Source organism: Camelus dromedarius, chromosome 15 (genome assembly GCF_036321535.1).
Source record: "Camelus dromedarius isolate mCamDro1 chromosome 15, mCamDro1.pat, whole genome shotgun sequence".
NCBI classification, from domain to species: domain Eukaryota; kingdom Metazoa; phylum Chordata; class Mammalia; order Artiodactyla; family Camelidae; genus Camelus; species Camelus dromedarius.
In genome coordinates this window covers 36,314,792-36,329,187 of record NC_087450.1, presented here as the reverse complement: position 1 = coordinate 36,329,187, position 14,396 = coordinate 36,314,792, and the positions used below count along the sequence as shown (strand labels likewise).

At 40.8% G+C, this 14,396-nt stretch overlaps 1 protein-coding gene and 1 non-coding gene across 3 annotated transcripts in view; one reads left to right on the top strand and one right to left on the bottom strand.

Annotated features, from left to right (window-relative positions):
• Positions 1-12,676, bottom strand: part of MAP4K3 (mitogen-activated protein kinase kinase kinase kinase 3) — a 154,400-nt gene extending 141,724 nt beyond the window's left edge. For both annotated transcript variants that reach the window (XM_031466873.2, XM_031466874.2), the window contains exon 1: positions 12,288-12,676. In XM_031466873.2, the coding sequence (XP_031322733.1) occupies positions 12,288-12,383 (96 nt within the window). In that variant the 5' untranslated portion in view covers positions 12,384-12,676. The remainder of the gene's footprint in view (positions 1-12,287) is intronic.
• Positions 12,677-12,822: 146 nt separating this feature from the next.
• Positions 12,823-14,396, top strand: part of LOC116157452 (uncharacterized) — a 51,297-nt gene continuing 49,723 nt past the window's right edge. Inside the window, exon 1 of the transcript XR_010384217.1 lies at positions 12,823-13,027. This is a non-coding gene — a transcript (uncharacterized LOC116157452). The remainder of the gene's footprint in view (positions 13,028-14,396) is intronic.

Sequence of the window (14,396 nt, the reverse complement as noted above, 5' to 3'; positions counted from 1 at the left end):
TGTTAATAACCATTGGTAAATCTGGGTAAGGGAACATGAGAATTCTTTATCAGTTTCCCAATTTTCCTATGAGTCTAAATTATTTCCCCAAAAACCCACTTAAAAAAAAAAAGGCAACAGGAACTTTGAACAGCAGATCAGACAGACACTATCGAATATACTGAAGCTATAAACCATAATACAAGACAATAAAGAGGTGAACAAATCATGATGTTGTGGGACATGAAGGAATAGAAGGATAAAGCATACAAAAGGAGCTCTAAAAAGAAACAGAGATGGGGAATAAATAGCAATCAAAGGTATACCAGCTCAGAATTATCCAGGACTGATGAAATAAGCTATCTGTTAGGTTAAAGAAAAACAACAAATATTTTAATTTTAACCCACATCTAGAAACATCACTGTGAAACTGCGAGATACTAGAGTCAAAGAAAAAAATCTTAAAAGTCAATCAGAAAGAAAACACCAACTAGCTACAAAGAACAACAAATTGCTAAGACTTCTTATCATCAGCAACTGAGTATCTTCAAAGTTCTGAGAGAAAATAACTATCAATCTGGAGTTCTATACCAAACTAAATAGGATTTAAAAGTTAAGACAAATGAGAGACATTTTTGAAAAAAAGAGACTACGTTTACCTTACACAGTTGAAGGGAGGGAGGGATAGGAGGGAAAGAAGAAGAAGGAAAAACCGTACCAATCATGCTCACCAAGAAGACAAAAACTGAAGCCAGAACGATGGAATAAGATGCCAAGAAATAATGATGAGCAAAGAAACACTGTATGTCAGAAAACCTATACAGGTAAATGTAAAAGAGCACTGCCTGTGGAAAGCAATGATGATAAACACTCATCTGTGAGACAAAAAAAAAAAAAAAAAAAAAGACCCAAAATAAGAGACAACACAAAACAGGAAGGTGGTAACTGAATGGAATCATTCTCAAGTCCATGTACTGACCAGAAAAAGAACAGAGATGTTTATTAATATTATTATTCATGTTGAAATTTTAAGGTACCCACCAAAAGTATCCAAATAGTGTAACTTTTAATCTAACAGAAGGGAAAGGGGGGAAATAAAACTCAGAGTACCATCCAAATAGCAACCAATCAGGTTAGAATGTTAAGACTGGCCCTAAGGAATTTCGAAAATATTATACTGTAAATCAAATTCTACATTCTCCAAGCACTGAAATCTGTATCCTGGATATCTGAAACATTATCTATTACATCTTGCAATTAGGACCCTTGCTTTAGTCAGAATGCTGTCTATTACTTTTTTGCTCACTGCAGTCCCACAGTTGTATGTTTATCCATTTTAATCTCTTTTGGAATGGCTTCCCTCACAAATGAAAGGCTGTCTACCAATGGAAGTTCCTCTACAAATGAAAATCCAATTATTTCTTTAACTCCCAGGTCAAGATTCACTCTTCCAGGAAGTCTTTACCAAATTAACCCGAATTCACCTTCCCCTTGAATTGAATTTCTATAGTACTTATAACATGTTATTGCTCTTTTAATTGTTAAAATACTGCCTTAGAAATGTTCTTCAGATATTCCATTTAGGCATATTTTATTTCCTCAATCAGAGCATAATCTCCTCAAGATCAGAAAGAAATTCTTTAGGCTCTTCTAAACAATCAAGCACAATATTTTTTTTCACTTAAGGACAAAGCAAACATTATTTTCCATTAAAAAGCACAAAAATATGAATTTTGCAAAATATAACACACATAAACACATTTTTCTAACATATAAAAATACAAAAGGTTCTAAGCATTTTGTTTTAATGTTTACAGATAATACAGCTGAAGTGACAGCTTTTTAAATAGTCATTTCCCCTGTTTTCATTTTTGCCAATTTTAAAGAGTCCATATGCTCAGGGCTAAAAATGTACAAGGTTAAATCAAAGGAAGTCAGACACCACAAGTATAGTGAAGACTCTAATAAAAACTGAAAATGTAGTTCACATTACAATTCCTGTACCACCTTGAAGAAGTACTACATAATAGTTATCTTTACTACAATATTAGTAGAAAAGGCTAGGGATAAAATTTATAATTTAAAAAGAAAAAAGGGCAAAACATTGATAAGTTAAAGGATATCTAAATTGATGGAGAGAAATACTGTATTCACAGATCAGAGGACTCAATGCTGTTAAGACCTCAATTTTTCACAAAATGAGCTGCAAATTCCATGTACTCCCAATAAAATCCCAATAGGTTATGTATGTGGTAAAATGTCACAAAATTATGCACACAGACATAAAAAACTGAGTGCATGCAAAAAGTGGTGAAATCTAAGATCTAGTTAATTGCATTGTGCCAATCAATCTCTGGGTTTTGATAATCCACGATAGTTAGGTAAAGATGTCAGCCCTGAGGGAAGCTGGGTGTTGGGGTCCATGAGACCTCTTGGCACTCTTTTTGTGACCTCCTATGAGTTTATAATTATTTCAAAATAAAACATTTAAAAAAGTCTCAGCAGGCTTTTTTATATGCCTCGAAAAGATGATTCCAAAATTTGTGTGGTAAAAAGTTAAGGACCTAGAATAGATAAAACAATCCTGAAAAAGCAGAATGAAGTTGCAGGACCCACGACCTGATTTCAAGGCTTTCTATGAAGTTACTACTAAGACAGGGAGGTATTGTTGAAAGCAAGTCCAGCCAGTTGGTTCAACAAAACAAAACAGAGTCCAGAATATACTCACACATGCACTGTCAACTGATTTTCATCAAAGGTACCAAGGCAATTCATTTGTGATTCATTTATATCAAGTTCTAGAAGAGCCTTTATAGTGACAGAAATCAGAACAGATTGCAATGGTGGTGGGGTACATGACTGACTGGGAAGGGACACGAGAACTTTCTGAAATTAAGGAAATGTTCTATCTTAATAAAGACCTGGGTTGCACAGCTGTATGTGTATCAAAACTCATCTAACTGAAACACTTAAGTTCTATGCATTTCACTCTAAGTAAGCCAGAATTTAATTTCAGTATTTTGCAAAAGCACACAAGTTTTGTAAAACATCTGTCTACAAAAAAAAAAAAAAAAAAAAAAAAAAAAAAATACTAAGAGTATTTCTCTCTTGGAAGTAAGATTATTGATCATATTAATTGTTTTCTTACAGTTTTCTTATTAACTTTTTTCTTTTAAAAATGTGTAAGTCATAATTAGAATAAAACAAAAGTTTTAAATTTACACCAGAATAAAAATATCTAACTCATATTCTACTGTTCCATTCACTAATTCCTTAATCAATTACCCTCCAAATCTGTAGCATTTTTCTTCAACAGAAGAACACGTCTTTGCACGTCCTCCTGGCAACCCCTCAGTTAAGAGCTGGGAGAAAGGTACTGATCCTTATCAGTTTCTATTAGTCTTAAAGACACTGCTAAAGAACTGTTATTCTCCACAGAAAAATGAAGAAAAGTCATTATTTCTGTTTCTTTAGGGTAACCACAGCAAGAAAATAATGAAAAGAAATCTCACAGTTATCTCTTTATTTTCTAATAAAATAGCCCAACACGATCATAGCTCTCCACCTTCTCAACTTTACTGTCCTTGTAACTGATAACATTCTCCCATTATTAATTTATTTGAACAAATATTTATAAAGCACCCATTTTATGTTCCTCAATCAGGCTTAAAATTGTGAAGTCCTCTTTGAATCATCTCTCTCCATCCCTGTATTTCTTCACAAAGCCCTGTCAAATTTCTCTCCAAGATGCTTCTCATCTATTTGTTCCTTCCTTTCCATTCTTCGCTACTATTTGCCTTGTCTGACCCATCACCACTTACCTCACCCTTAGCTTACTCCGTATCATCTTCTACCACAATTCTGTGAATCCCTGGAGGTCTCCAGGATTCCTTTCTGAGGGTCTGAAAGGTCAAAACTGTTTTCATGTTATACCAAAATGTTGCTGGCCCCTCTTCCACTGTGCCAACATTTGCACTAACAGTACAAAAGCAATGGTGGTAAAACTGCTGGTGCCTTTGCACAAATCAAGGCGGTGGCCCCACAAGGTATAGCAGTCACTGTTATTCTTCATTGCCATGCCCTCACTCACTGGGGGGAAAAAGCCAGTTTCACTTAAGAATGCCCTTATTGAAGCATAAACATTATTAGTTTTATCAAATCTTGACCCTTGAGTATTTCTCATTTTAACATTCTATTTGATGAAACGCACAAAGCACTTCTGCATACCAAACTACCCTGGTTACCTCAAAAAATAGCACGTGTGATTGAGTTGCAAACTGAACTAGCCACATTTTCCATAGAACACCATTTTTACTTGAGAAAGCAACTGACAAACTGATTATTCGTGTTTAGACATCTGACATTTTTTCAAAAATGAACTAAATGAATGTGTCAATTTAATGAAAAAAACCAACAGCATTTGTTGCAAGTGATGCATTGAATACTTCCAAAGAGGAATTTGAATCTTGGAAAACTTGTATCTACCATCAATAAGACTTTTCTGATGATATGAGTGATGATTTTTGATACTGTGTAATGAAACACGGCAACTTGGGAAGATTTGGATAATTCTATGAATCTGTATTCTCCAAATGACCAATGCATGATAAAAAAAAAAAAGTCATACACAGGTAAAAACCATCTACTTTAAGCCCAAGAGACACCAATAATTAGCATTTAACATAACAACAGGAAAAGTTCACTGATAAGGTCTTAGATTCCACACGCAACTAACTTTTAAGAAGCTACCAATTGTCAAGTTGTAGAGAAGTATCAGAAGAGAATACCTACAACTTACCTGGAAAGGCTATTAAAATACTCTCCTTTTCCAAATACATGTGAAGACCAGATTTTCTTCACATACTTCAACCAAAACAAAATATCCCAACAGACTGAATAAAGAAACAGAATTGAAAATCTGCTGTCTCCTATTTAACCAAATATTAAAGAGATCTGCAATGCCACTCCCCTCACTAAATTTTTTGTTTGAAAATAGTTATTTTTCATAAAAACATGATTTATGTTAACATGTAACAGGTTTCTTATTCTTTTCAATAAACTGATATTTTTAAAAAATGTCTCAGGTACAATTGCTAATATGGTTAACAGCAATAGATTTAACATAAACAACTTTGGCATTCTCAATAATTTTAAGAGCGTGAAGGGGTTCTGAAACAGTTTCTGTTTGGCAGATATTTCTGTCCTTCCTCTCTGATCCATTCTCATTATGAGCCAGAATAATTCTGGGCAATTTCAACATCATTATTTCTCATACAAAAGCCTTAGTGCTCCCAACATCCTGCTACACGATTTTAGCTGGTTTTCAAGTTCATAAATTGGCCCTGCCTTACCTAGCAAATTTTATTTTTCCATGCTCCCCAAAACAAGTTTTCCATGTTAGTTAATCCTCCCTTTTAGTCTCAAAACCCACCTGGAATGGAACCCACCTGCCCCAATCCTTCCTCTGCTTACCTCCTCTCTCTCTGCCTCCTCCAATCTAAACTTTCTCATCTTCAGGAGCTGGAGGGCAAAAAGGACAATGCCCTGAGTATCAGGCTTAAAAGTTTATACCTTAGTCCACAGGCAATGAGAGAAGATTCTTTGAGCAGAAGGTGGATAATTTATAAGGAAAGAAACTTCTTAGCAACTCAAGTTTCTAAGAAGAGTTTAAACAAACTAAATAAACATCTTATTTGGACATACCTAAATCTGTGGTCAAATCTAAAAATTTTTCAACAGATTTTAAGGACTAAGGTATGTAATACATTATCACATTAGGAACCCAAACCTGTAATCTCAGGTCAAGGCAGCTGGAACTCTGAAACATGGCATCTTCCAGAACAAAAAAAAGATTGTATTTAAAAAAAAAAAAAAAGGCTAAAGTAGAAAACAAACATGATTTCATCTCTCAAAACTAAGGTCTTTTGGTATTGGTGAACAAAGTCCTCTTCCTGCCCAGAAGTCCAATTTAAACATATTTTTAAAAACCAAAAAACAGTAACGTAGTAACTACATATATTTACTAGTCACCAACGGTCTTTACTTTAAAATGACAGAGTATCCTCCTATACACACAAATTATGAATACTGCTTAATATGCAGGAGATACATTAAGCCTACTGACTTCGTTTAGGCCTGATAATAATCCATAATGCTTCATTCATTCTGTACCCACTACAGCCAGGGCTCTAGGTCAAGCCCAATGCCATCTCGGCTGTAAAACCTGCTGTGATTTCTCCCAACCAGAATCAACTATCTTCTTCCTCTGAAATCTCTAGTGAAGAGAGAAAGGCAATAAACAAATAAATATGAGTTGGTACATGCCACAACGAAAATTAGGGAGAGTAAGGGGCAGAGCTCAATTTTTTTATAAACCTAATAAAAGTTACGGTCAGGCCTCGTCACTTGCATGGGCCTCTGTGAATGCTGACAGTTACTGGAACATAGAGAGTGTAGCTGGGGAAGAGAAACTAGGTTGCTATCAGGAAGCATTTTACGACAGCTTTTTTGATTAAATGCCTAAAGAGATCTCACAAGAAAGGGATCTGACTCTAAGGTTACAACATCTTGTTGGGACATCTTTTCTCATTCTAACTAAATATTCATTTTCACACCAAAATTTTTATTCTGATTTATTTGTTTTCTTAACGAGGGCCCCCAAATTACTTTATAAAGTTCAGACCTGACAAAATCTGGATCCATCCTTGGGAAACACAAAAGGGGGAGGAGCTGTTTTTTATAGGATGATAAGAACAGGGGCGTTAAATGGTGACACTTGAGACCTGAGAGAAATGAAGATGCAAACCATACAGATATTGGGACAGGGGAATTTTCAAGCACAGACGGCAAGTGCACAAACACCGAGGCGGCAGCATGAGGAGCAGAGTAGGTTAGGAGGCCAGCAGCAGGAGAAACATATAGTAATAAATACTACTACTGACAGCAATTAACAATTACTGAGTACCATGCGACAGGCACTGTCCTAAGCACTTTCCTGAGCATCTCAATTTTACAACTGAGGAAACTGAGGCACAGAGAGAAGCATTAAGTAACTGGCTAGTGGGTGGTGAAACTAGGCAGTTTGACTCCAGATCCCGGCTCCTAAATCACTATGTTGTGCTACAGAGAAGTCAGCTGTCCACAACTATGGAGTGTCAAGACCATCTCTCAGCCAGTTAAGAGATTTAATGTGCCAGAAAAGAGGAAATCAACAAGGTTTTGATCTCAGACTATGACAGCTAAAAGCAGGTTCACATTTTATGTCTCTATAAATAAAGTGCCATGTGCCATGTCTTGTCATTGCTACTCCTCTCACAGGCCCTGGAACCTTTCCTTTCACATTACAGCTATTCAGCATAGGATGGATGTTCAATGGACTCTCATGAGAGAATACTAACTATTCATTCTCAATACAAAATAATTAGATGTTCTTTCACAAGTAAATATATATACAAATCCAATCTTGGAGGTAAGTACCTCCTTTAGGGAATCAGATACATATCAAAGTCAGATAACCTGCTTGTTTTTTAAAGCTCTCTAGAGAAACTATCCCACAACTGTTCCACTGTCACTTTCCATCTCAAACAATTACTGATGCTCAAAAAATCTACCTTAATTTTCCTTAAATATTCAAACAATCTCTCTGAAGTCTAGGACCATTTCCTCTGGTCCCTCTAGACTTTGTCCTCCATGAAAGTAAAAATGAGCATAACCCCAGATAGATCCACGTTTCATTTTCCTTCAGTTTTTCTTTTCTAAACGCTTAAGGTCTTCATGTCCCATCTAAGAGGTGAGGTTTCAGAACTGAGTTTTCCAGAAACGTTCTTATAAATCCTGACCATAATGAAAGAATTAGTGTTTGATGACATTAATCAGAACACCCTGAAAGATGCAGAGCTTCAAAAAAAAGCCAACATATAACTCACTAAATATTTGAACATACAAATTAATTTCCTGATTTCTCTGTCCAATCTCCAATATTCCTCCTGTCAGCTTTCAAGAGACTCCAAGTCTGTTTATACAGACTACCATGTGAATGCTACCTTGGAGCTTAGCCACATCACAGCATCTGCTTCAGAGGGAATGGCTTCCAAACACATGTAGATAAAATGAATACCAACATTTCCAAAGCATGTTCTACAGGCACTAGTTCTAAGGACACGCAATTGGTATTACAGAGAAAAAGAATCCCATTGTCAATTAAGTGTGAAGTTTACCGGGTTAAGCAAAGTTTACCAGGTTTCTTTACCATAGGACTTCTGAGTCTAATACACCCTAGAACTGCTTTCCCTGGAACATCCTGGTCACACTCTGTAAAACCTACGAAGTCAAGCCCACAAATAAAAGATGATTCCAAGGCCTTAACCCTCAGTAAACAGTCAATATTGGGGCATTCGACAAAAGTGGGCTATGAGGAAAGGTATCCCTCTGGAGGACGATGTAGTCTGTGAAGAGGTCAGCTGGAGACAACGGGCTAGAACTCAAGATGAAGCACAAGCTGGAGACATCTGGGAGTAGTTCACAGGAGCCAGGCTAAAGCCACCAGAGTAGATGACATACTCCCTTAGAAACACATTCAGACCAATCCCTCAAAAAAACCTTGCCTTACCCTACCTCCAGCTTTAGTATCTTCTTCTCTCTAGGAAAAAATCTAGAAAACCATCCAGACATAAAGACTGTAAGGGTGGGAATAATACAAAGTAAACTAGAAAACTGCCAGAGAAAAAACAGCACAACGCACGCGATGCTGGTAAATGTTGGTAAAGTGATACGGTATATCACTTCTCCAGAAATCTCTTTCAAATGACAAACCTACAGATTATTCATTCTTTTGGGGGGGGGGGATCATGGATCTCTTTGTAAATGTAATGAATATCATAAGCCATCTCTTCAGAAAAACACATATACAACACTAAGCCATTAATTTCAGAGGGTTTCATGGGCCCCTGAGGCCCAACCATAGAGCTCTTTCTAGGTGTCAACTCCCAGGTCCCTAGGTAGCCCCTGCTATAGATACCTCACCTGACAGATAAAGCCCAGAGTTACATTTAAAAGTAAGATTGATTTTTCTTTTTAAACTATATTTTCATGTGCTTTAAGATGGTGCAGAGGAAATGTATATCTGCATTTTCTGGACTCAAAAAAATTAAAACTTATTTGTTGAGTAAAACTCAAGTCATTTATTTAACACCATAAACAGAAGGACATAATGAGGGTAATAATACTGCACAAGAAAACAGCTCTGAGAGACTAAATGATTTTACAAGGCCACGTAGCTAATATATTCCAGAACTTCCACATCTTAGCTCAGACTTTTTAACTAAACCATGACATTTTATATACAATAAACATATGATTCCATTGGGTAGCATACAGTTTTCAAAGTAAAAATCCCTTAAAACACCAAACTTCTAAGAATGACTATAAATAATTAGATCCCTAACTTATTTAATCAGCTCATTCCATTTTTAGCACCTGAACACTGACAAATTAAGGAGCAAACTATATACACTGGCTTTTGAAAAAAATCCTTTAATGCACTCCTCTTTGATGAACACAATTTGTATAAATAAGAAAAATCTAAAACAGCAAAACAATTATAAAAAACTCTGTTATAGCACAAACATGATTATGTACAGACAGAAACACATACAGTTTAAGCTTTGGGTTATTTAGCAAGCAGGGGGTATGATGCCAAAAACCACATGGAGTTTCTCTGCTTTGGGCCCCTGGTGTTAGAAGAGTCGCCGTCAGGGATCAAGCATCTATTATCTGATGTGCACTTGGCAGACGCTACAAAAACAGTGAGGCCTGGCCACTCAGCGGGAGATGGGTATTTTAACTACTACTTGAAGATCCACTCCTACTCAGAGTGTGACTGCAACTCAGATGCTGCACTAAGCGTGTGCCTCTGTTTCTCCACTGGAAATTTGGTAATACGTTACCTGCCCATATCCTGTCTTTAGACAAATGGTACTGCCTACTGGTTAAGAATGTACTCGCTGAAGCTAACTGGTTCACACTTTGGCTTTGCCACCTACCAACTTAGGCAAGTCACCATAACCTCTCTGTGCCTCAGTTTCTTCCACTGCAAAATGGAATTAATTACAGCATTTATTTCATAGGATTTTTGTAAGGATTAAGTAAGCTGATACGTGGAGAAGTCCTAGAGCAGTGCCTGGCAAGTAATGAGCACCCTATAAATGTTAGCTTTTATTATGATTATTTTAAACAGATGACAAGATTAATCAACTTATATCTATACTGCACCTAGATGTCCTTAGGAAATTACAGGCCTTAATTTTTTTAACTTTTTAATCATATGGCTTAACTACCAGCTGTTTTTCCTAAATATAGTAAATACATAGCCAATTATTCTTGCAAAGAACCTAAAAAGAACTTACTGCACACACTGCCGCCTAAGTCTGACACATGAGCAAAGTTTCAGTTAACTTCTCGTCTAAATACAACCAGACTTCTTTAATCAATTCCAAGCTACCAGGATCCACTCACTTCAACTTTCACAATCACTACAAATTCCAAAGCACAAGAGCATAATGGTTATTCTCACAATGGCCTCCTAACTGCTCTTTACCTCTGCCCCCCCATCTCCACTTCCCACAATGCAGTAGGTAAACTTTTAAAAATTCAAATCTTATTTCACTCTCCTACTTAAAACCTTGCAATGGCTCCCTATTGTCCTAAACATGTCTGACCTCCTTACAGTACCTAGGAGGACTGCATGATCTAGGGCCATCCTCCCTCTCTGGCTGCTCTGGCCATAGAGGTCTCCTTTCAAATCCTTACCCTGTTCCTTGGGGCCTCCAAGCCTTCACAGATCATGCTCCCTCTATCTGGAATAATTTCCTCTCCCCATTACACTAACTCCCCAGAGAAGATGAGGCTCTCCTGTTACATGCTCTCCTAACCCTAATCCTAATCTTCTCTTCTCCGCAGCACAAGATAAAACTGCATTAAAACAACTATCTAAATGCTTGTTTAATGTTGTTCTTGTCCAAAAAATATAAACAAGTAAGACTTGGCAATGTGTCTGTCTTTTTTGCTGCAACCCAAGTGCTTAGATGCACAGTACCTTATACACAGGTGTGCACAAGACACCTGTACTGTCTATGGAGAAAAGTGGTGAGATAAGTGATGATGGAAAGCAAGTCATTCACAAGACTAACGCAGAATACTGGCTGCACTGTATTAAACATTTTAAGTTACCATTTGCATTACAGTGAAGTAAAAGTTAAAAATCTACTGCTTAAACGTGGGCGAAATAAAGTTAAGACAAAACTTTCCAAAGTAAAATTAAGTTTCTTCGGGCATCCTCAGGTGTTACGTGAAACAGGAGAAGTTCCACTTCAGTTACAAGTAAGAAGATACACAACCAAATCAAGACTGCTGCCACATTTGGCACTAGCCTCCTCTTCTTGGCAGTCTCTGCGAGGACAAGAGTTGAGCTGGCCAGGGAAGCATGATTTATCTCCCACATTTAGAAGTGGTCCCTCTACAACAGGAATGCTGTACTACCAATGGACTTTGAATTCTAACCTTGTCAAACCAGCACCTTTCCTAAGTATTCAATTTACCTAAAAAAAAAAAAAAGCTGAATCCTATGTGTCACTGACAAAAACAAGTTAAATAAGGCATCATAATCCAATCTGAGTTGAAGAAAACAAATTTTCTCTTTCCTCCAAAAAAAAAAAAAAAAGGAAGAAAGAAAAAGAAAAAAGAGAAAAATACTAACGAGATCTCTCTTACAGAATAAAGTCATCACTTGGAGAATTAAAAGAAACTGGTATGCGGATGTTAAGAAGAGAAAGGTTGAGGGGCTGTCAACCGAGCTTGCCAAGGGTACTACCTCTGGGCCCAGTGGGCAGCAGATGCCAACCCACCGCGGACAACCCCAAGTCGGCCTGAAGCACGCAGCTTTGACAGACGCCAGACCCCTGCGGTCCGGCTCGTCGCACTGACCCCGCCAATGCAACAAACGCCGCGACCTGCCCGCACGCTCAAGAGCAGAGTGGCCGCCACCGTTCAGTCCTTCCCGGGAGACGCGCGTCCAGGGGAGGCTCAGGTGAGGACTCCGAGGTCTCGGGGTTAAACATCTGGCCCTTTGTTCGCTGCGCGGCCGCGGAGCCCTGGGCGCCCGCCGCTCCTCCTCCCCCACAGCTCCCGGGCGCCAGCGTCTCCCACCGAGAGGCAGCGCCGACTCGGACGCCCAGGCTCCGCGGCGCCCCCGGCCCTCCCGGCGGCGGGTCAGCGCCCCGCGGCCTCAGCGGCGCGCGGCTCCTCGCCCTCACCTTATAGACGTCGCCGTAGGTGCCGCTGCCGATGCGCTGAATCAGCTCGAAGTCCTCCTGCGGGTTCCGGCGGGACAGATCGAAGCCGGGGTTCATGGCGGGCCCCGGGTGCCCCCCGCCTCCCTCCCGGGCAGGGGAGGGGGGGCGCTCAGGGGGCCACACGGAGAGTGGGAGCCGCGGCCGGCCCCCGGCTCCCCCGGCGGTCACAATCGCTCGGCTCCACGCTGCGGCCGCCGCCGCGGACGACGATGACCGGCCTAACCGTCCCCGCCCCCGGCAGCCCGCCGCGGCGCCGAACCCGGGTCACACCCACACGGAGCGGAGAACGCTCGCAGCCCCTCGCTCGGGGTGAAACTCCAACATGGCTTCCGCCTTCGCCGCTCCTCCCCCTCCCCTTACTCCGGCTCCTCCACCCTCCTCCCCCTTTTCCCGGCTCCCGCCCGACTGCGCAGCCGCGATCCCAGAGGGAGCGCTCCCCAGCCCCGTGCGCGGCCCGCCCCGTGCGCGCTCCGGCTCCGCGCGCCTGCCTGGCGAGGGCGGGCGGCCCGGCCCTACCCGGCCCCCGCGGCCGCATCTTCCCGGGGCAGCGGCCCCGCGCGCGGTTGCTACGGTGCGGTGCCAGAAAAGGTTCGCCCGCCCCCGAGACCGCGCGAGAGACAGGCAGAAGGGAGCTCCTGTTCGCTTGTCACTCCCGCAACGACAAAGTTTGACGTCGCCGCATCATGTCCCCTCCTGAGCAGGTAGTATAGTTTTCATTTGCAAGACTGCCAGTGTCCCAAACTTTTTTTTCCTTAGAAGCAGGTACACACAGAGGACCCAGCGGAGTACCACAGACTTTCTGGGATTGTGGGGAAGGGGTCGTCCTGAGGAAAGCCCCTGAGGAAAGTGAACTGTGCTGGCCCCGCTCCCCGACACTCGGGCCCTTGGAGTTGACCTGTCAGGGTGCAAAACAGGTCAAGCCAGGAGGACGGCCTGGGAGGCGTGTGCACTGGGTAGGGCGTGGGAAGTTCTGAGGGAAAACACGCGGAGCGGCCGCTAGCCAGCCCGCGTGGAGGGCGTGGGAGGCAGGCAGAGCGCAGAACTGAGGCTGGGCTTGACCTTCACCAGAGACGTCTGGATTATCTAAAGCCGGGGCGGGGACTGCAAGCTGCCCAGCAACCTTGCAAAGGAGAGGTGGGGGTGGAGAGTGGAGGGTGGAGCGAGGACAAGATCCATTCCCACACCTGAGCTGTCAACACGTGATGATCCGGAAGCTCTGTAGTTTACCTACCCAAAGCCCCACCCAGCTCAAGGCCCAGATTGCGAGCGTTACATACTATCTGTGTGGACACCAGCTGCAACTCTTATTGGCTGTCCGAGAAAGCATGTGGATGTGGAAGGTTAATTTTCTGTGATCCATAAACTGCCCACTAGGCATTTCCAAAAGCTTTAGTCAAGAAGGTGATGGCCACTTTCAGCAATTCCACTTTGGAATTTTACTTCAGGAACGCTTTCCCAATGCCCTTAGGCACCACACTTTCTGACCACTAATATTCCCTAAAGCCTCTTGGCTCCCTGAGAAACTAGGTCTTATCAAGCCTGTTAAGGATAAATAAGTATAATCAAATAATAGTCAAGCAAATTTACAGTTAACTGCAACATATGTTTTTATCTTTGCAATTCTTTTGCTTACAGAAAGATTACATGCTTAATAAATTCTCAAAGAAGTTGTGTGCTCTGACTAAAAGATGTTGGAAAATGACCATATCTTCACCTATACAAGTAGACTTTCCACTGTTTAATTTTTAATTATTTTAAAGCATCAGCTATGAGCATAGCCCTTAAATTGCAGCCCTATGAGTGCTTTTCATTGGGTGACTTCTGGATGGATCTACCTTAAGGCTCTCAAGTCTTGGGAATTAAACTCCTGACTGTAAATGTTATTCCATGGCTAAGAACCCTGCTTTTGTCTGTTTAAAGTACTTGCCCAGAGTGCAAGACTTCCTTCAGCCTGTCCACATTTGGAGAATTGTTTGGCCTCTAAGCCAAACAGGGGGATAATTAGTCCAGGGTTCAGATAAGCAGACCTAATAAACTATCCCAAATAGGAATCAGTCCTGCTCTCTTTCT